Source organism: Elaeis guineensis, chromosome 15 (genome assembly GCF_000442705.2).
Source record: "Elaeis guineensis isolate ETL-2024a chromosome 15, EG11, whole genome shotgun sequence".
Lineage (NCBI taxonomy): Eukaryota > Viridiplantae > Streptophyta > Magnoliopsida > Arecales > Arecaceae > Elaeis > Elaeis guineensis.
This window is the reverse complement of record NC_026007.2, coordinates 67220130-67243040: the sequence shown is the minus strand read 5'-3', so window position 1 is coordinate 67243040 and position 22911 is coordinate 67220130. Positions and strand designations below refer to the sequence as shown.

The 22911-nt window shown below is 37.3% G+C and overlaps 2 protein-coding genes across 4 annotated transcripts; both read right to left on the bottom strand.

The window, feature by feature from the left end:
• Positions 1–6280: 6280 nt before the first annotated feature.
• LOC105058530 (uncharacterized) lies at positions 6281–7663 on the bottom strand. The gene is given in 3 exon segments (XM_010941483.4): positions 6281–6762; positions 6912–7207; positions 7210–7663. Coding segments are annotated over 3 exon segments (546 nt in total). The 5' UTR covers positions 7313–7663; the 3' UTR covers positions 6281–6615.
• A 2577-nt stretch (positions 7664–10240) lies between these two features.
• LOC105058415 (cyclin-dependent kinase C-2) lies at positions 10241–19951 on the bottom strand. 3 transcript variants are annotated; one of them, XR_012137117.1, is made up of 15 exons: positions 19745–19951; positions 18845–18926; positions 18657–18747; positions 18548–18577; positions 18317–18426; positions 18154–18226; positions 17938–18058; positions 17683–17800; positions 14754–14893; positions 14540–14597; positions 12542–12612; positions 11687–12383; positions 11478–11594; positions 11071–11156; positions 10241–10978 (listed from the first exon to the last, which is right to left on the bottom strand). XR_012137117.1 is itself a non-coding variant. In XM_073249154.1 (12 exons), the coding sequence occupies exons 1-12, from the start codon at positions 19852–19854 to the stop codon at positions 11819–11821; spliced, it is 1569 nt and encodes a 522-aa protein (XP_073105255.1). In that variant the 5' UTR covers positions 19855–19951; the 3' UTR covers positions 11606–11818. The 3 variants fall into 3 exon arrangements, 2 of the variants coding, with proteins under 2 accessions (XP_073105255.1, XP_073105256.1); XM_073249154.1 differs by lacking the exons at positions 10241–10978; positions 11071–11156; positions 11478–11594 and having other exon boundaries at positions 11606–12383; XM_073249155.1 differs by lacking the exons at positions 10241–10978; positions 11071–11156; positions 11478–11594 and having other exon boundaries at positions 11606–12349.
• Positions 19952–22911: the final 2960 nt, after the last annotated feature.

The following is a 22911-nucleotide window of genomic DNA, read 5'->3' as shown; positions in this document are numbered from 1 at the left end:
TAATTACTCAATCAAATTGAGTTAATTAGTGATTAAATCACTAATTAATCCTCTCATAAATATTGAGTCCAAATCTGATGGGCAATCAGTCATCAGAGACCATCGATATGAAACCCTGATCAAAGAGTTCAAATTTCAAATTCAAAATTCAAAATTCAAAATTTTGACCCCGATACCCAAAATGTGTGGAACTCATGATTAGAGAATCCTAATTCTCAATCATAGAGTTCCAGATAGATAAGACTCATAATCATCCATCAGATCAGAAAGGAACCTCTAATGTGTGTGACCCCGCAGGTTCGAACCTAAGCCGGTAGCACAGGAACCAATTTCTGTACTAATCGAAGTGACCATCTAGCAATGGTACCCGACGATCGGATAGGTCGAATAATCGCAATCGCAACATTCAGAACCTACGTGAATATGGTTACCGTATAATTCATCCCTTTTGACCCCTGTGTTTAGGATGACTCAGAGTTAAACTGTCAACCCTGATGATATCATCCGAATCGTGCTCAACTCAATTAGTCCTGTGACTCCTCACTAGGACTACCCTGGCCAAGGTTTTGCTAAATTGAAACACGACTGTACACAGCTCCTAAACTGGAGTGGTCAATCCCATCTTGACACACGCACCGACAAGTCAAGTACTTGACTACACCCAGCAACCTTCCGTCATTGAATTAGAAATTCAGGTAGTCCAGTGCCTAAGTGCAGTGAGTTGCTTGCAAGTCACCGTGGCGGTCTCAGGTCGGAGGGACATTTATACCCATATCCTATCGGAGCAAATCTTGACAGCAGAAATAGCTCCGGAGTTGGTCACGTTCAGTGCAGATGTACCATTACATCTCACCTGTATGCCATACCAGTGTCTCCACACTCTTTGGTTATGAGGACAACCAACCCATATGGCACACAACGACCTATGCTCGATAAATATTGTCGTCCTTGGTAACAACGTATCATTTGGTCGCGAACATGTTTAAGGACTAAACGACAAATCCTCCTTTGTCGAGTCTAAATAGTCCTAAGGACTTCACCACAACACAGGAGTTCATTAGAAGATGAAACATTTGTGATGAAAAAATACCAAAATAACTTTTATTTATTTATAATTCATGTACTAATACAAAAGGAGCACAACCGTCAACAGGCTGACGATTGGCTTTGGGACACTATTCCCAACACCCAGATCCTCAACCTAACCCTACTCTTCCCTCCCCCACCCAAGTAACCCTAACCCTAATCCTCACCACCACCGTTCCTTCCTCTCACCGACCACCGAAACCCTAACCCCACCTCCATGAGAAACCTAAAGCCCACCAACCCCACTATCCTCACTTCCTCATCCTAACCCTACTCTTCCCTCCCCCACCCAGATAACCCTAATCCTAATCCTCACCACCACCATCCCTTCCTCTTGCCCACCATCGAAACCCTAACCCCACCTCCATCGAAAACCCAAACCCCACCATCCTCCTTTCGAACCCTAACCCTGACCCTAGTCGTGACCCTAACCCAAGCGCCTGTCTCAACCCTAATTGGACACAAACTCATTCACAATTGACCTAACCCAATTACTCATTCTAATCCTAACTCGAAATCGAATTCTAACCCCAATCCTGACCTAGCCAAACCACCTTCCAACAACCAATAACTCGCAATCCAAAACCCAATACCCAAATAACCCGAAACCCAACACCCAAATAACCCGAAACCTGATAACCCACCACTTAAAACCCAAATCCGATAAACCAATACATCAGTAACCCGATAACCCAAATCTATATATCCAAATCGTGGATCCAAAGCTTTTAATATCCAAAGAATGCTCGAACCCGAATCCTATAGCCCAAAACCCAATAACTCAAACCTGTAACATGAACCCACATCCATGCACACTTGTGCACGGAAGCCACTGGACTTCGGTAGCGCCATTGATCGTGGAAGGCTCCACGGTGATTCTCGAGAATGGATGGTTGCTTTATGCAGCAACCTCCAAAAAATCCCACGACAAAAAATCTCATGACGATCAACAATGTTGATCGGACATGAACCCTCTCTCTTCCACATGATGCAGCATGGGAAGAGGAAGGCTGCCACAGCAACCCCCCATTGCTCTGATGGTATTTAAAAAAATAAAAAAATGAATATACTAAATACTCTCTTCTTCCTCAGATGATGCAGTAAGGGGTTCGGACGACTGCAGCACACCTATAGCAACCATTTCAATCAGTCTAATGAGATTGTAAAATGGGAATGGGAGGATATACATCCATTGTAAGCTAAAAAAAAAAAAAGTCTCATCACAGAAAATCTTCTTCCACGCACGATCTCCTCCTATCATATGAAGGAGAACATATATATAGATCCTTTTTTCCTTCCTCTGCTGATCAGTCCCCTCCATCATCATCCTCTGTGAGACTCTGCAACCCCCCATCCAAATCACTATCATCTCAGCCTGTTAAATCCATCGATTGTTCTCTTTAGCTATCTTTTATCCAGCAGTTTAAATCCATAATTCAAATGGAATGACCAGAAGATTTGCTCTTAAGATGGAATGACCAAAAGATCCCTCTCCCTCTTAAATCGATCGCTATCACCCAACAAGTAGGTCCTGCCATCCAGCTCATCATCCAGCAAGTGGATTTCAAACATGTGATTCTTTTTTTTTCTTTTAAATGTAAAATATATCAGCTATTGGTAGGATCAGATGGCAGACAGGACTGGCAAGTGGCTTTCGCAACTAGCATATGGATTTGATCAATTTTTTATTATATTGTGTGATATTTTAAATTTTAAGCTCATTTATTGGGTGATATTTTAAATATTATTCTCATTCTTTGACATCTGTCATTTGAAATATGAACAAATGAGTCATTAGATGCTGACATGTGGCAGATGGATAGGACCACATGTGGAATGCTGGATGTGCGACATTTGTCGTACTAAAAGAGCACTGACTTCTCCTTTAATGTATTATATATATTATTTGCAGTCAAATCAAATTTCATTCATATTTTTTTAATTAAAAAAAATGATTTAGAGTTGGAAAACCAGTTAATAGAACTTAAATGCAAGATAATGAACTCACCAACATAGTATGACTAAAAAATTATACTCACCGACATTCTCAGCAATATCAGTAAACAATATCATTCTCTGTACCATTAAACACTAAACTGACCAAAATAGCTTGCATGGTATAATTAAAAAGACAAGCTATTAGTTAACATTTTTAGGTGATATAGTAAAAAAAAAATGAATGTATGAATATTTCTTTCTTCCTCAGTGATGCAGTAAAGGGTCCAGATGGCTGTAGCATACATACAACAACCACCCCAATCAGTCTGATGAGATTGTAAAATGGGAATGGAAGGATATACATCTATAGATTAAAAAAAAAAAGAAAAATCTCACCATAGAAAATTTTCTTCCACGCACGATCTCCTCCTATCATATGAAGGAGAACACACACACACACATATATATATATATAGGTCTTTGTCACCCAGCAAGTGGATCTTGCCATTCAGCAGGTCATCCAACAAGTTGATTTTAAGCACATAATTTTTTTTTAAAATATAAAATATATCAGATATTGGCAGGATCAGACAGCAGACAGGATCGACAATGGCTTCTGCGACCAATATGTGGATTCGATCGATATTTTTATTATTTTATTTTTATTATGTGACATTTTAAATTTTAAGCTCATTGTGTGACATTTTAAATATTATCCTCATTCTTTGACATCTGACGTTTGAAATGTGAACAAATGAGCCATTAGATGGCTAACACATGGCAGATAGATAGGATCACATATGGAATGCTGGATGTACGATATTTGTCACACTGAAAAAGTATTGGCTTCCTATTTAACGTATTGTATATATTATTTGCAGTTGAATCAAATTTTATTCATATTTTTTTAATTAAAAAAAATTATCTAGAGTTGGAAAATCAGTTAATAGAACTGAAATGTGAGACAACTCACCAGCATAGTATGCTAAAAAATTATACTCACCGACATTCTCAATAATATCAATAAACAATATCATTCTCAATACCATTAAACACTAAACTGACCAAAATAGCTTGTATGGTATAATTAAAAAGACAAGCTATTAGTTAACATTCTTAGGTGATATAGTAAAAAAAAAACAAACGTACTGAATACTCCTTTTTTCTGCAGATGATGCAGTAAGGAGTCCAAATGGCTACAGCACATCTGCAACAATTATCCCAATCAATTTGATAAAATTGTAAAATAAGAATGGGAGGATATACATCTATTGTAGGTTAAAAAAAAAAAAAATCTCACCATAGAAAATCTTCTTCCACGCACGATCTCCTCTGATCATATGAAAGAGAACACACACACACATATATATATATATATAGATCCTTTCTTCCTTCCTCTGCTGACCCGTCTCCTCCATCATCACTCTCTGTGAGACTCTGCAACCCCCTATCCAATCACTATCATCTCAGCCTGTCAAATCCGTCGATTGTTCTCTCCAGCTATCTATTATCCAATAGTCTAGATCTATAATTCAGGTGGAATGACCAAATGATCCGCTCTTCCTCTTAAATTGATCTCTGTCACCAAGCAAGTGGGTCCTGCCATCCAGCAAGTGGATTTTAAGCACATGATTCTTTTTTTTAAATATAAAATATATCAGATATTGGTGAGATCAGATGGTGGACAGGACCGGCAACTGGCTTCTGCGATCACATATGGATTCGATCGATTTTTTTATTATTTTATTTTTATTGTGTGATATTTTAAATTTTAAGCTCGTTTATTGTGTGATATTTTAAATATTATCCTCATTCTTTGACATCTGATGTTTGAAATGTGAACAAATGAGCCATTAGATGGCTGACACATGGCAAATGGATAGGATCATATGTGGAATGCTGAATGTGCGATATTTATCGCATTGAAAAAATACTAGCTTCTCTTTTAGTATATTGTATATATTATTTACAGTCGGATCAAATTTTATTTATATTTTTTTAATTAAAAATAAAAACTTATCTAGAATTGAAAAATCAGTTAATAGAACTGGAATGTGAGACAATGAACTCACCAGTGTAGTATGACTAAAAAATTATACTCACCGGCATTGTCAGCAATATCAGTAAACAATATCATTCTCAGTACCATTAAACATTAAACTGACCAAAATAGCTTGCATGGCATAATTAAAAAGGCAAGCTATTAGTTAACATTCTTAGGTGATATAAGTTGGTCTATAACAGAGGCTGCGCCAGTCCCAAAACGTGACTTGTCACTTACATGGCATTTCTAGAATAACTGCGGTCAAACTCTAGCTTTAGTTCACCACAGAATGGCGAAATACTGTCAAAACATAAGAAATGCCAGTACTAGAGAAAAACCAAGAAAAATTTCTGAAGGGGATAAATTACACTTTTTCCTTTCTGCCTAAGGCTGTAAGACATTTTCATCAAAATAAATTATTTTGCACACTGAATTTCCCACTTGATAACCGCAAAGGTTATCCAGGTGTATAATCCAAACAATAAGTAAATCAAATTGGAGCTAAATAAACCTATTTCAAAAGAATGGAACCTTCAAGATACAGTCCTAACATTTAAGTGCAACCCATCAACACTGATCATTTGGATGCTGAATTTAAATTGCACACTATTCATAACTTTGCATTCAGAATATGTGCCATATGTAACTTTCTTATAAAACAGCAGCCACTCACAGCACCAAGTTTTAACCAACCTATCACTTTGCCATGGAAGTAAAATATAACATTTCTAACAAGAATTCTGACAAAAGAGAAAAAACCTATGTGAATCACTAATTACCAAGAAGAAGCAGATAGCTGATGCCCTTAATTCCATATCAAGCATAGATTATTTAAAAAAGAAAATGAAATGAACTTTTAGTCACATGAACAGATTTAATAAACATGAGACTAGAATAAAGAATCGAAAAATTTAGAACTTCAATCTTTCTCTGAAAACAGAAAGTTGCTCAACATGCAAGATCGATGATGCTACTGTCGCATGTGCTCCCGGAGTTATTGAGGCTGAAGAACTCCTCATCATCATTGAACCTGCAGCTCTGACCACCCAGCCCAGTCGATCGCTCCAATTGATTGTTGCAAAATGCATCTGAAGGCATTCAGTTTGTTAATTATGCTTTGATCTTATTAAAACAATTAGTGAAAGATATATACCAAAATTCCACATTCAAGAATCAAGAAGACTTCACAAGATACACCATGGCAACTGACGATTTCTCCAAAAGAATTGGACTTTCTTATACATGGATCTTATAAGAGCCCGGGTTCTTTGCACCGCACCATCCATCATGCGATGGATGGCCACATATGGATGCACGCTTGTTGCGTGTAGCCGTGCATGGCCATCCATCGTGCGATAGATGATGCATGTTGTATACTATACTGTATGATGTACAGCAGACGATCCACACTAATCATATTAAATAGTCAATCAGCTCAACTCTATCAATGTCTGTAGAAGCAAGGCTCTAATAAACTAAACATCTCTCACTCTCTCTCTCTCTCTCTCACACACACACGTCAATCAACCCAATGACTCCAGTGAGAGTCAAGAATGGTCGGAGGAAATGACCACTGCCTTGGAGATACCACACTTGCAGCACTTGAAGCTGATCTTGATTTCCACTTCTTCCAAAACCCTTATCATTTCTTTACCCTCCTCCCCCTCTTTCTTTTTATTTGCTCCTCCTTCATCCTGCCACCATAAATTCAGAAAAATACCGAAAGAATCAGATTAATTTCCAATTAATCACGAGACCCAATAAGAAAAAGATCGACGAAATAAAGAAGCAGGAAAGGAAGGTGAAGAGAAAAGAATGGAAAAAAAAAAGACTCGAAGCGAACTTTCTTCTGATTGACTTCTTGTTTTGCCTCGGCCGTCGCAGGAGATGCGATGGCCTCTGCCGGAGCCGGGATCGAGGTGGTCGGAGATGTCGGATCGGGACGAGAATCAGGGGGCAGAGGCACTTCCGACGCTCCGGCGACGTTCTCGGCCCGAGCAGGAGGTGGGAGGTCGGAAGGGGTCGAGGCAGGAGTGGGCGGCGCTGGTGGTGAAGGAGTGGGGGTGGGGCGGTGGATGTCGGCAGCGGCCGTGGCCAGGGCGGAGGGGGAGGAGGCGGAGACGGAGCGCGCGATCTTGACGGCGGTGGGGATGGGGAGGCGGCGGACGAATAATCCAAGCGCTTCAAGGCGAACCTCCGCCGCTTGATGCCGCAGCACGGGCATGGGTCGTAGCAATCCACCATGTTTCTCTTTCTCTCTCTAGAATTTGGGGAGCTTCTGGACTTTCTCAGAAGGGGATATGGGAGTTGTGAAGTGTGGGTCCCGAGTGCCAAGGATTTGCAGAGTGGGGAAAGGTGGAGATGGCCGTTGGATAAAATGGCGGGAAGCGGTTTGGAAGCAGTAACGGTAATCGTACGGAGGTGTGTATCGGAACGGCTTGATCTCGACGTAAGGAGAACGTGAGATCAGAACCGTCTATTTGTTGGTTCTTGAAGCACGCAGTCAACGTGAGGTCACCGTGATTGATTCTTACGGACGGCCCTGATTAAGTTGGAGCAACGGAGCACTTCCTGATCGCTGCAATAGAATTCTATTTTACGGTCGGGATATCAATATATTTGTATCCATATTTATTTTATAGATTCAGATATGGTACAAATTGGATATCAAAAATATATATATAAATAGATTTATGATCATGTAGTCAAAAATATTACTAAATGATATAAATTAAATTAATAATATATTAATATGATTATATATATTTTTTAAAAATTATAAATATTGTATAAAATTAAATAAGATTATAAGTAAAATCGAATATTTGGATATGAACGATAGATATGAATACAAATATGGATATAAATATTAGTTAGACGTTCAAATTTTTGCTCGCATCCAAATAGATTCGGATATGAAAATGAATCCAAAGACTTTAACTATTTAACTATCTAACTTAAATCTCCAACTTACTGCAAATAAATAGTTGCAATACTTAATTAGTACAAGGTGAACAAAAAAAATTTGGGATATAGACTTCAAGCTAGGGTTGGTCTAGCCTACATACATGTGTATATTTTACATAAGGCAATACTTCTGCTGCTAATATCCGAGCTTAGAGAGGTCGGATGAGCTTCGAGCTGAAGAGGTTAGCTAGCAAGTGGACGGATGTGATTATCCTCGAATGGAAAAACTTAGTTGATATCGACCATCCAATTTGAAAACTAGTAGAAGTCCATTTGCCGGAAAACCCTACAATGCTTAAGCTAAACAGAAATTTGGAGGGCACAACAAAGATTCAAGAGAAAGCTAGAGAATGTAGAGAGCAAAACATATTTTAAGATCCCCTACATAGGCTAAGGGCCAGTGCCTATTATCAAATAAGGCGAACATATCCCTTGGCCGCTCAGTAATTGTCACCGCATTATGCACATCGGTTTTTAACTACAAGAGATTGTGCGCCGGGCTATAATCATCACTCATTGAAGAAGGTATAAAGGGCTCTATGACATCTTAAATGGTGGCTATGTGGCAATCTGCCATTGGCCATTTAGATGACATCAGCAAGATCAGATTTGAGGCATATCAAACACTAACCAGCACCAAGCAACAAATAAGACTTCAACCTCTCATTTGTAAAATTAGAACAATTGAAATCATATTCAAAAAAAATGTTGGAGCAAAATATCAATAAATAACCAAGCTTGTCATATATTATTAGATATTTCATTGCAGATTGATGTCCAAATAAAATCCGATAGGAAAGAAAAAAAAAGAAATGAAATCCAAACCTGATTATCTTATGAATTCTGGATTTGGATACTGCATGTATCGGACGTGAATCTACCCATTTACACCTTAGAAATAAGCAAAATTCTTTGCACACTGCCTGCGGTGTAGAAAATCCGACATAAGCGCATCGTCTGATTCTATTGGATCACGTATCCACTGCTTTCTAATACGTATTTAATGTTCGAAGTTTTACTTTTTCATTTGCAATTTTGATACAAAAATATCTTTTTTTTTCTAAAAAAATTATTATATTTTTGTCGATCTTATGACATCCTACGTTAAAATTATGACTTTCTATATAGAATATCATAATTTTTCACAGGATGTCATAATTTTGTAGGAGCATTTTCGTTATTAAAAAATTTATATGAAACTTTTCAATGACGAAAATATCCTTCCCTCTTTATGACATCGTATAAAAAAATTATGACATTCTATGCAGGAAGTCATAATTTCAATGTAGGATGTCATAATATCGACATAGAATGCCATAATTTTTTCAGAAAAGAAGAGATATTTTCATCATTCAAAATTTTAAACGAAAAAATAGAACTGCGGGTATTAAATGCGTATTGAAAAATGGTGAAAGCGGTGGCTATGTGATCCAATCGGATGCAGTGGTGTGCTCCACATCGAATTTTCTATATCACAGGTGGTGCATAAAGAATTTCTCTAGAAATAAACGATAGCTTAACTAGTCAGAGGCATCCCCTTCCTCCTCGGCCTGGGCAAAATATTTGAAGCCCACTTTAGTGGTAGCGGAAGAATAGCAGGTTGCAGAGAAACCTTGACTCGGGTTACACTTAACAATGTCAACCCAACTTTAATGTTCAATCAGTTCCAGTCAGAGCCTGGACAACTAACGCTTTGTTTGGACTGGGGTTACATGAAAGTTTATAAGGGGAGGAGAGAGGAAGGTAATGGAGGGGAAGGGAAGGGAGCGTAAGAGAATTAATGAACCCTTGTTTCGAAAGGGAGGAGAAGGGTAAAGAAGGGTACATATTTTATCCTTGTTTGGATAGAGAGGTTAAGAGAGGGGTAGAAAAATTTATATATATATTTTGACAAATATATCTTTTCTCATTAATAGATGTACTATTTAATATTTGTAATATTTTAATAAATGTTTGTTCCTTTTGATAAATATGCTTCTCAAATCTGTTCTCTTTGATTTCTTTTTTTGGTATTCATATGAATATATTCGAAAATGATTTTAGTTTTTTGAAATGTCCATTTCTTTTTTTTTGATTCATGACTCAATTTTCTAATATGATGAATTCCACTCTTAGATCATATCCAACTTCATCTATAATGGCTATAGAGTTTTTGAATTGTGCGAAGAGCAAGGAACGGTTGGAAAGATAGAGTATAGAATGGTCTAGTTGTAATTTTAAAATTTTATTAAGGATATGTTAGGAAAATGAAAATTAAGCATAAACCTTCTCCTCCATTACACCCCAAATCAGGGGTAAAAAAAATTGAATAAGTGAGGGATAGAGAGGGTTGAGAGAACCCTTCTCTTCCCTTTTTAACCTCTCAAAAAATTTGACCAAACAGAAGTTTATTCTTTACCCTCCCCTCTCTTCTCCTTATGAACTCCTGTGCAGGCCCAATCCAAACAATATGTAAATAAACCCAAAGCCAACCTCAATTTCTAGAAACAGCCCCAGCCAGTCTGAGCCAACGCCAATCCTTTGTAGGGCCTCCAACTCGAGCAACCCACCGTCAAGGTTTTGACATGTTAGAGTCTTAGGCCTGCCTAGGTTTACTGAGGTTGCTCTCAGCTTTTATTTTAGGTGGGACTTCGATGGGTCCTCAATAGAGCCCGACCAACCTAAGCTACGCCCGTGACCCTAGCTTGTTTTCTGAAACAGTGATACTGCTCTAAAATAAAGGGTCCGATTCTTGTCCTCTTGGACTCCATTTGAGACACTACTATCATCTTTGAGGACTGATAACGTTCTTTCACGCTCTCCCGTTGTGCGTTGCGACTTTTCCCTCTTGTAACACACCTTAGCCTGGCTCGTAATCCTGGCCAAGGTGGCTGATTCCACCACCCTCAGGCTAAACCTCTGTAGCTTCCAATTGCGCAACGAATGCGTGAATAAAACGAACACCTTAACATTAGAAAAGGAAAAGTTATTATTTTGTGGCCCAGAGTCATAAGGTCATCAGGAAATAGAAGAAATTTCTCTTGACCAAAACAAACCTGGTCGCTAATGCTACAGCACCGAAACGGCATTTCTAGCAGGAATCACCCTCCTAATACTTTAAGACCACCTCCACAACACAGTCCTGTCAAAAGACGGCAGACTTGAGACCATAAAAAGGAAAGGGAATTAACCAAGCCAACAACAATCCAGATTCCAAGAATTCAGTTTGCAGATTATGGATCTGCTGATTAAACTGGCTCATCCATATCGATAAAAAGGTGTTGAAAATTGAAAGGTAATGATAGCTCCACAGTAGAATAAAAGGACCCTGATTCCGGAACATGCTCTGAATGATGCCCACCTATACCATGGTGACGAGAGATGGACATCATACTGCTTACTTACCGGAACAACAACAAGCAAATTTAACAGGGGAACATTTTAAATGATATAGACGACATACCTCGTCAAACAAAACAAAAATTTCAGATCCCTAGATAAGAACCATAATAGCGACTGATGAATCTCAAACTAGGGCACATCAACACTTCCATATACCCAACCTCCAGTTCAACATGGCCTGAGAAAATATTTGAAAGTGTAACCACATTATTCTGTACTAAAATTTAATGATTTTGTTCATGTAATTAACATAGCAGTCAAGAAGAATACCTAACTCCTAATTGTAGCTCAAAACATAATTCAGCTTTCATACTAACAATAATTACCGTGACCAACAGGTTACTTCCAAGTTACCAGATCAACAATCCTGAAAATCTAAACAAAAATAGGTATGCAACTCTACTACTGCCAGCCACCATACTGCTGTTGGTGCTGGTGCTGCTGGCTTCGATTTCCACCCATCATATTTGGGCCTCGGCCTGCACCTGAAGCACCATATGGACCTCCTTGAGGGTAACTTGTGGCACCTACTCCATAACCACTGCCACTGCCACCTCTAGGACCACCAGTGCCAGGCATACCACTTCCGCCATAAGGAGGAGGTCCACGTCCTTGCTGGGGATATGGGCCGCTGCCATAGCCACCACCTTGACCACCACGATTTGGGTTATATCCACCACTGGGATTTCCACCCTGTGGATATCTGCTAGGCCCTCCAGAAGGTCCACGTGGCTTGCCATAATGATGGCTGGGGCCAGCAGCCATGGAAGGCGGTGCATTGTGAATGGGTTGGCCAGGGCCAGGTCTGATCTGAGGATGGGGTTGCCCAGTTTGCTGGATGGGTGGTAGACGGGCATGTGGTTGAGGATGCTGTATTTTCTGTCGTTTTGCTGTTTCCTCTTGCTGCCGTAGCTGTTGACGCTTCTTCTTTGTCTGAAACTCATGCGAGGACTCATACTTAGGTAAGCTGTATCACCACGAAATAGATGAAGGACAATGGATTAAATGTAAGTAATTTGTATGAAGGGTTATACAAATGATAGATTGGATTCTCAGCCAAGACACGGAGCCAATAAGGAAGAAAAAAGCCATATGTAGTTCTACATTAAGGTAGAAAACACATACCTTTTAGGATCACAAGGTAGGGGATCATTCCAAAAGTACTCTGCATCTAGTGCATCTTTTGCGGAAATCCTCTGAAATATTGCAACAGAGAAAAAAGAAAAGAAAAGGTCATACTTATGTCATATATCAAAGTGAAAAGATGCATAGATGCAGCATCAGCTCAAAGAATTTACAGGAAAGGATACATAAAAAAACATAAACAGACTCATTTAAGCAGAGCAAACACATGCTATGATAGGATAGAGGAGGTGAAGCAGCACTGAGCAAACATTTATAGCATTTTAGTTATATCTCTGCGCCTGCCCCTCCGCCCCCACTTCCTGCCCCCTCCCCCTCTCCCTGTTTTACAAAGTCATGACGTATGATGTTTATGATGACCGTGGAATTATGGATGAGTGCATGTTGTGCTTATCCCTTGAGGCGCATAATTGTCAGGTGACAAAAATGCTATCATTTATATACTTACATTGTTATGCAAGAGTGTGACCTTTTCATGGCTCATCCCTATAACATGGCATGGACCATGACTATTATCACAAAATCCCCCAAAAGGAAAACTCCTACACACTCTAGTGTACATGCCTCTCATTTAGTCTACCAGTCCAACAAGAAACTCCCGCCTCAACTTTATCCCATACAGTCCAAATATAAGCTAATCACGATATCACAATAATCTGCACACACTAATAAAGCAGGGCCTCAACAGTGAGAAAATCCCATCTTGGGGTCCTAACTACCAAATTTTGCCTATATGGCATTAAAAAAATATCATCAAAACTAGAATTAACTGACCTAGTGCCCTATATTTTTATGAATAAATGAAAAAGACTAAAACGTAACATAGCACTTTCTAGTTAGATAACTGTAAAAGCCCATCATTTCCCATGCCTGATCCAAATTATCATGCATCACCATTTACACATATTTGAGCAATTTAGAGCACTAGTTTCAAGGTTCACTGACCTACTTGCCACCACATGTCCCATACCATGCAATATTCAAGAAAAAGCAAATGCACCACTTGGCACAACTAGGGGTGGCAATCGGGTCGGGTCAAAAAATTGTCAATCCAAATCCAACCCGTTTATTAAACAGGTCAAAAATTCAGATCTAAACCCAACCTATTTATTAAATAGGTAACGTGACCTGATCTACTTAACCCATTTATTAAATCGATAAGTTAGGTTAAATGGGTTGAACAAGTTAAACGGGTTAAATAGATCAAGTTAAAAGGTCAGAAACAGGTTAAGCATGTTTTAAACAAGTTAAACAATATTTAAACCGGTTTAATAGATTAAATGGGTTAAATGGATTAAACAAGTTATCTGATTCAACCCGACCTAAATATTAAACGGGTTAAATAGGTCAGATATATGAAATCCAAATCCGACCCAAATATTAACTAGGTTAAACGAATCAATCTATTTATGATCCGAATTGTTTACCTAAACCCCACCCGTTTATAGCGGGTCAAATACGGGTCAGGTTGGTGGGTCAGGTCATATTTTGCCGGCCTTAAACACAACACATATGACTCAAAGGATATTTACGAGTTGTTACCTCTTTCATGTAGTATTCATTTTGACATAAACCATGATTCAAAAATCATCCAAATTCTTACAAATGAAGCATATTCTACTTCCATTTCATACTACCTTAATGTACTTTAATGTACCAATGCTACTTTAATGTACCAATGAATTTCACTATCTGATAAATTTGATCAAGTTTTCTCCTCAGATATTGATAAGAACAAAAAGAGGATAAATTTGATCCAGGTTGAAATAATAAAATAGAAGCACATACTACCCCACTATGAAAGTAACAATTAAAAATAAACTAAACAAATATAATCAAGCAAAAAAATTGTTTATGATAAGACTAACACTCCGTATGAAGTCATGGATGATAATGTAAGAACAATCCAGCATGTATTCATTAGCCCTTTGTCATTAAGTTTTTCCTAATGTATTTTAGGCAATAAATTGATGAAATTACCTGGGATGGATCCAATGTTAACATTCTCTCTAGCAATTCCAAAGCATGCCGGTCAAAACTGTCAAATCACAAAAAAACATTTTAACAAGGATATGAACAAAACAACATCAAAATTTCAAAACTTTAAACCTGCTCGTTAATACCTGGCTTATCAAAAAACATCTCATGCCACAACTAACAACATGGATGAAAGGAGAAGATACGAGTTACTTACAGCTTGAACACCTCCCTGAGACGTCTTTTTATTGGCCGTGAAGGCTTAAAATTGTTATACCAGGGAATTTTAGAAACACCAGGCCAGTTGACCTCATCCGGAGTTCCACACAGTTCAAATATCTTAGTTAGTTGCTCTGGCTGCAGAAAACAGTCAGTAACGTAAATGGCATATTCAACTTTGAGAGCTTTCAATAAGAACAATAAGAAGACAAAACACAAATAACAAGTCAAAACATACTTATGAAATCTGTATATACCATAAAGAAAATAGTTCGCATCAACCAAACTGGTTTGCTGAGCTGATTATGAACAAAGAGTCCTACAATAAATCCATATCTTACTTCAACTAAAAACTAATGCCATCAAACATAACCTTTAAATAATGCAAAATCCTAAAGTTAGCAAAAAGAAAAAGGTGAACTATAGCCAGAAAAGAAAGAAGGGTAAACTACAAGTACAAGGTTTTACATACTGAGTTGCACCAGTCTGGTACTAGACATACCATATTATACTACTATAGTAAAGGTACAGGGCTCAATAGAGTACCATGCGACACATGGTATGGGTGAAGTCCTGACTTAGCACCTTTACCACTTGTGGGTACCGAGGTGTACCGTACTTGATACTGAGACATAAAACATTGACTTTAAGCATTAAACAATCAATTGCATGTGATAATCAACTTATTTCACAATGACAATCTTGGTTCAGTAAAATCTCAGGGATGACTCAATATTATGATCCTCATGAACCAAAGAATAATTGTACAAAACAGACTTTACTAATTGGTGTATGAAACCAACCCAGTAATCAATAAATGATAAGATTTCCTATGATATAAAAACAACGATGTTTAAGACTTTCTTTACCAAGTGAAAATTGCAGTACTCATTTGAGTATTTTGTATTCAAGAAGACCATCCTGATAATCCGTTGATACACAACTGCATGCATGGAGAAACTATTAAAAAAAAAAACTGCAGCCTAAAGATATTAAGCAACAAAGTGAAGGATCCTCAGTGTTATGCTTGAAATGCATAACACAGTTTTCACCCATTTTACCAACACAAGAATAAAGCTCACCGCTAATATGACCTTTCATTTACAAGTGCATGCATGAGATCGGATGGTGAATATGCTTCTTCTTGACCTGTGTAAGAAAAACACTAGGCCCCTTTTTCCCCCAATACCAGTAGCTATTTAGAGCATAAGGTATCACCTTATGTTATTCTTATTGCATCTTGCTATATGTTACTGTTAGTATTACCGTGATAGTAATTGATATTGTTACTTATCAGGGATCCAATACATAAAGATGCAAAGATCTGATTTGTTGTTTCAATCATTTTCCTTACTGAAGCAACAAACAAACACCGATTGGGAAGAAATCCCCCAGTGCATCTTGAACTACCAACCAATTATACAATGACTTAGCCTTTGTGCTGCTTTGATGTGATATGACCTCTGAATATCCTCATTTTCCTCCTTTATACCCTTATAAAATAAACCAAATCCTCAGAACAACAATCGCCTTGGAAACTTAAAAGCTTAGACTCCCTTTCTTCCAAAACAACTTCAAATGCTTTTTTTCTTTAACATAATCATTTGCATATTAAAACTGTTACAATTAAATAGCATTATAAATGGCTGTGAACAACTGGATCTATTTTTGAATTTCATCAAGTTCCTGCTGGTTAACTCTGCATTTTCCCTATTTCCAAAACCAAAAATCAAAGTAAAAGCCTGCTTAATCTAGGCCAACCATACCCTTAATCTAATACCTCTTTTTTATGGGGGTGGGGGCGGCAATGCTTATTAGCATACGATAACATGGTTCTCACAACTAATAAGTAGCAGCACTATAATATTTATTTAACCATAACCCAAAAATCCTCTCTCATTCTCTTCTTGGTTTGGTCATTTAAACCTAGATGCAAATTATGAAGACTTTTCTCACAAAAGCCTATGATGTTTCCAAATTGAGATTCATTTCCTTCAGTCATTAATCATATTGAAAAGTGCCTTTTAGTGATCCTCCACATTACCTTTTCTTATCTCTTAAATTGCATTTCTGTTACTCATTATAATATGTGTTTATCTATTGATAGCAGCATGGTAGGCATTTTTCCTCTACTTATAGTTCACATGTGTCAACAAGACTTTCTGAAAGCTGTCTGCAACATCATAAGACTTCCTCCAGATGTCATAGGCTTAATTTTATTAAGAATGCCACCTACTTTGAGAAGTTCATGGTGAAAATAAGTAATAAAAGTTCTACCTAAACTATGAGTTCCAAGATCTTTAGAGTGCCTCCCAGTCATACAAGCACAAATCAAGGTTTTAAATCCCGTGGGATGAAGGTGTCTCATATCTCTATAGAACAGGATGCCCCACTGTCCCACCCATCCCATCGCAATAACTGTCCTGATCATCATCCCGATATATATCCTCCATCTCTCTCCCCTTCTTTTCTCCTCTCTTTCTTTTTTCTTTTCTTTCTTTTTCTTTTACCTTCCTTTCTTCCTTTTATTCCTTTCTTTTCGTCATCCCTTTCTTTTTTTTTCTTTTTCTTCTTCCTTCTCTTTCCTTTCTTCCTTCTTTCGTTCCTTTCTTTTTCTTCTCTCTTTCTTTCTTTCTTTTTTCTTCTTCTTCTTTCCTTTTACTTTTTCCTTTTTCCTTTTTCCATCTTCCGTTCTTTCCAACCCCGTCCCGGTTCTACTTTTCACAAGAATAGGACAGATGGCCGGGACAGGGGGTGTCCGCCAAGACGTAAAACCTTGGCACAAATACATAGTTATGGCATTTGTTTGTCTATACAACCCCTAAGTCATAATGTACATGAGAACCAAACTTACCTAATATGAACTATAAGGAATAAGACCCCTATAAAAGAAAGAATATGTATAGATTCACACAGAAGCACAATACCTCATTCTTTCCTGGCAAGATTGGTTTTCCATACAGAAGTTCTGCAAAGATACAACCAACAGACCACATGTCAACAGCTGGACCATACTTTGTAGCTCCAAGCAGCAACTCTGGAGGCCTGTCACCAAAAACACCATAAAATTTAACCAGCTACATATGGAGAGTGCTTATTGTGTTGAACCAGCAAAACATAAAGCTATATGCATATGGAAATCAGCATTGTCTTCAATGTTAATGAAGAGCAGAAGTATTTACCTATACCATAAAGTGATCACACGATTTGTTAGATTTCCATTGTGATCACTGGAGAATGATCGTGCAAGGCCAAAATCAGCAAGCTTTAGATTTCCCTCATTATCAATTAAAAGATTAGAACCTGCCATATTATATGTAAAACATTAAATCAGCAGCAAAATCAAGGTTTTCAAAAGAAAACTTCTGCCATATTATATATAAAATACTTTGTACTACCTTTAATATCACGATGGAGCACTTGATTGACATGACAATAATGAAGACCTGTTAGCAGCTGCCTCATGTAGCACTGATTGGAGGTGATCAAACAGCAGAAGTAGACAATCAGTATACAGTAAAATGAATAATAACACAAGATTATAGAGACCTTCTTTAGTACCTTAATTTGGGGTACTGTGAATCTCATCCCGGGACGATCTGCTAAACCAGTCAAATCATGATCCATGTACTCAAAAACCATATAGATGCTTCCTTTATACTTGTTACCATCTGCAGCATCACAATTTGAAGAACATCAGAGTTCCCTACCAGGAAAGATGGGCAGGAAGAAAAATAGATGACTTTAACCAAGATGTTCACAGTGAAACTATAAGGACTGAACAAAACAAACCTGGCTTTCCTTGTTCATCCTTTTCAGGACCTGGTCATGTTTAACAAAAAAAAAATTTAGAATGATACAATAAAATGAAGAAGAATTCATATGTCATCATGAATCAGACCTGGAGAGGTCACAATCTCTTTCAATTGGAGAACATTATCATGATGCAGCTTCTTCAGAATTTTGATTTCACGTATGGCTGTTATAGGGAACTGCAAGACCAAATTTTAGTCTAGTAGAGGATGAACATTTTCAACCCTTCAATTTGAAGAATTTCCACAAGAATACGGATAGAACATAAAGACATACCCCTTCTCTTTCATTGTCCATTCTAATTTTCTTCAGGGCCACTATTTCCCCCGTTTTTATTTCTCTTGCCATGTATACCTGCCTGAAATCATCATAAGAATAAAAGAAATCATGATCTTTTGGGATCAAACCAATAAAATAAGAAGTAATGGATGTTCATAGATACATTTTAATAGAGTGTTGAACACAATTGGATGCTGCCAATATAGCACAAATGACACAAAAACCTCCAGATGCCTTTCAGAAGGCATAAGACAATAAAGAGCAACTCAAAGAAATTCCATCAAAACCTCAAGCAATAATACAAACAAGAGGCATTGACATGTAAGTGTGTTGCATAATGATGAAGACATCTAGAAACAAATCCGCCACCAAAATATCCATAAGGAAGTGTTACTCCTTACATACTGCATGACACCAAATTGTGTGCTCTTTCTAAGTAACAAAGAGGCAAAAATTGATGGACTAATTCACGGTTTCATTGAATTTTCGTGCCATTAAAAAAAAGGATTACTAAGTTACTAAATCCAGCCTAATTGCCCAACTGAGTCTTGACAAACCTTCAACTAACACAAGCAAAAAAAATCCAGTACGAAGCATCTACATGCACATGATTCCCAAGTGCTGTAAAATTTGTAAGCCAATTCAGGTTTAGATCATCTTATAATTGTCTAAATCAATATGTTAGTTGGCATGTAAAGAAAACCATCAGAACCATGTAGATACCACAAGAAAAAGAGGAAAAGCCAAAAAAGATGCAACCTTTCTACCAGAATTCAAGATTTCTTGAAGGAAAGAAGCATATTTTCTCGACAACATAAGAACACAAGAATACAATCAAGACAAAAATTTACGCAAAGGAATATTTATTGAGAGAACTTTGACGGTTCATGAACTCACCCGTATGTGCCTTCCCCAATCTGCTCCAATTTCTCGAAGCAGTCGACGCTCCGAGACCCCCACGAGGGGGGCTCTTCAAGATTCAACTGCCCGGGAGCGGCAACAGCCATCCACCACTTATACTGCAATTCCTCAAAAGATCTAGAAGAAAAAAACCCTGGCAGAACAAATATACCAAGATCAATGGGCAATTTGATCAATTACGCAACAAGGATGCCCGCGATCCTCCACGACACCCGATGAAGGATCTCTGACTCAATTAAATCTAAAGAATCAACGAACCCGGGAGAAAACAGGTCATAGGGTTTTTCTGGCGTGGAGAAATCCTTTTAGAAAAGAAAAGAGGATAGACGGAGAAGGCTTTACCTTCGATCAAAGAGCCGGCGGCGAGAGAGGAGGACGGCTCGGGACCGGACGAGGAGATCACAGGGGGAACGTGTCGGGGTTGCATAAATACCCTCTTTTATTTGGAAACTTAAAAATAGTTATTTTTCCGGTAGGATTGGATATTTTTATTTTTAACGGTGGAGTTGCTCATTGCTGGAGCATCAAGCATGTGCACATCAATTCAATAAATAGATTTAATATTTATGGTTACAAGGCTCTGGACGTTGAGATTGATGTGAGTCCGAGGTAGAGCTCCATGATCAACGAAAATCTGAGGATGGCTGGACGTTTGAAAAAAAAATTTGTCACCGAAGATTCTTCGGTGCAGGAAGATATTTAAATTATTTAAAATTTTAAAAATAATAAAAAATTTATCAAAAAATTTTTTTTTTTAGTTCTCAAAAAAATTTATCAAAGATCTCCTATATTTTTTTTATAGAAGGAAAAAAATTATGTTATCTTAATAACTACCAACTGTCATGAAGAATTATGATCATGATATTGTCATGAGTGGTAAGTAAGAAATGACATTAACTTGCATACCATATTTTATCATAACCATTAGAGTGACCATCCGAAATTTAAGGAGAGTGGCATCGGTCCATATTCTTCTTGTAATGGCTCAATATTTTCAAAATTTTGAGAGTCATACTAGGATCCGACCACAGGATCGATTTTAATCTGATAAATTCATCGATTGCTGGTCAAGGATGATATCAAATGATGAAGATCAAGAATAAAGATCAAGATGATGTGCCCCCACAATAATATTTAATAATCAAATTTTATGCTTTAAGATTATATGCCTAATTAAAGTGAAAAAAACAGATATAAGTAAAAAAAAAACTATAAACTAATCAGAAAAAAATAAAAATATATCCATGATCAAACTCATTCAACAACCTAAAAGGGAGGAAAAAACTCTAAACTGGTCAGAATAAAAACCCAAAAATAAAAATAAAATATATAAATATTTAAAAAATCAGAAAATATAATATATGCCAAGACTCTAATAGGTTTATAAAAGCAAAGCGGACAACATATTTTTTATTGTTCCTCTGTGCAGAATTTTTTATTGAGAGCTGGAGCCTAAATTTTTTGAAAAATATATGAGATTTACTTAAACATAAAAATTCAGTTAAACAGATATATAAGGTACAAATAGCAAAGTTGAAACGTTAGTTTTTTATTACTTGGATTATTTAATATCATGACCATATTTTTTAAGCCAAGTATTTTTTTTTCTTTTTTTTTTTGGTGCATATAAGTCTTATTGCATATTTACTTTATAAAAATCATTACTTGTATTTCGTCAAACCATTATACTTTTGAGAATGCCACTCCTATTAAATTTCTATGACGGTGGCATTTTAAGAATGCCCTCTGGGTATTTATGATCCTGGATATAGAGAGAAATTATTTCATACACCAGGTGCAAGTGAATCAGGGCAAAATCTCGGAGCATATGCACGATGGAGAGAGCGCAATCGGGAATTGGTGAAATACAAGGGGTAGTATGGCATGTTATCCACCATGGGATTTGACGTAGTCCAATTGCACCAGATGTATAGGCGCATCTGTCTCTCCCGAGCTTGTTCTTGCCCAAGCTTACTAGCAGAATGGATTTGTTAGGAGGAAATCAAGTTTTATGGATATTTAAGCCAACATACTCCAAATTGCTGGCTTGGTTTTTGATCAGTGACTCTCGTACGTGTATGTGTGTGTGTGTTTTTTTTTTTTTTTGCTAAAAGAAACAGGAGTTGGAAGAGGGTGATCGGTGCATCTATCTCTCCTGGACGTGACCATAGGCCCCAACTCCTATTAGAAAATGTTCGATTCGAAATCAAATTTGGATGAATAGACGGCTTCCTTCCTACTATATAAACAAACCTAACGGGTGAATATGTCATTCTAGTATCACAAAGGACCAACAGACTAGATACATTTTCAGATACCGTACCTAAGCCTCTAGGATATGCTCCATTCGATAGTCATTTATGCTCTGGCTGGGATGCCACCTCAATGGCGTATGTATTTATGCACCTATAATGCCAAAAAGAGCTAAATAATGATCCATCAATTTTACTAGAATTTTGTCTATTATGTATGAGCACCCTGGCAACATCTAAATAATGTCTAAACTATTTTACTAGAATTTTGAATATTAAGTGATGCATGTGAGAGATAGATAAGTACTTTAGATCGTGAACATTTTTGGCCATTTTTTCTTTATAACAAGTTATTTCTCATGACTTTTACTCTTTAACTAAATCAAATAATATTTTTAAGTACAAATGTGAACTTGGAAAGAAAATGTCATAAAGAGCAATGACCAGATCAGATAACACTTATTTTCTATATTATTTGTTATTTTCATGACAATGGCTATTATAACACTTAACAACCACTTTTTTATTTCCAATTGAATCTGATCCATACTGGACAATGCAACTAATGTTTTTACTCCCACTACGATAACAATGTTGGAAGAGATCCATTAGTTGGATATATAAACATTAGTGAAATATTGGTCCTCAGTTGATAGGACTGGTTGTGGATCTATTAATGATTAAGGTGCAAGCTAGAAGGTGCATTATAGATTGCATGAAATATCTAGATTCAAATACCACCTTCATCAGGATCTGGGGAGCAAGAGTTTTGGAAGGGTAAAATCCTCACTCTATAGCCCAATGCCTGCAACCATCCTCCACAAAATCAAAAAGACTATTATTCAACCGTGGGACATAGATTCAAATTCCCTTCATTTTTAAATCAGTGGA

Coding starts and splice junctions, on each gene's coding strand:
- LOC105058415 (XM_073249154.1), bottom strand. CDS start 19,854: ATGGCTGTTGCCGCTCCCGGGCAGTTGAATCTTGAAGAGCCCCCCTCG. Junction 18,059..18,153: donor GCTCCATCGTGATATTAAAG/GTAGTACAAAGT, acceptor ATAATATGGCAG/GTTCTAATCTTTTAATTGAT. Junction 14,894..17,682: donor TCTTGCCAGGAAAGAATGAG/GTATTGTGCTTC, acceptor TGTTTTCTGCAG/CCAGAGCAACTAACTAAGAT.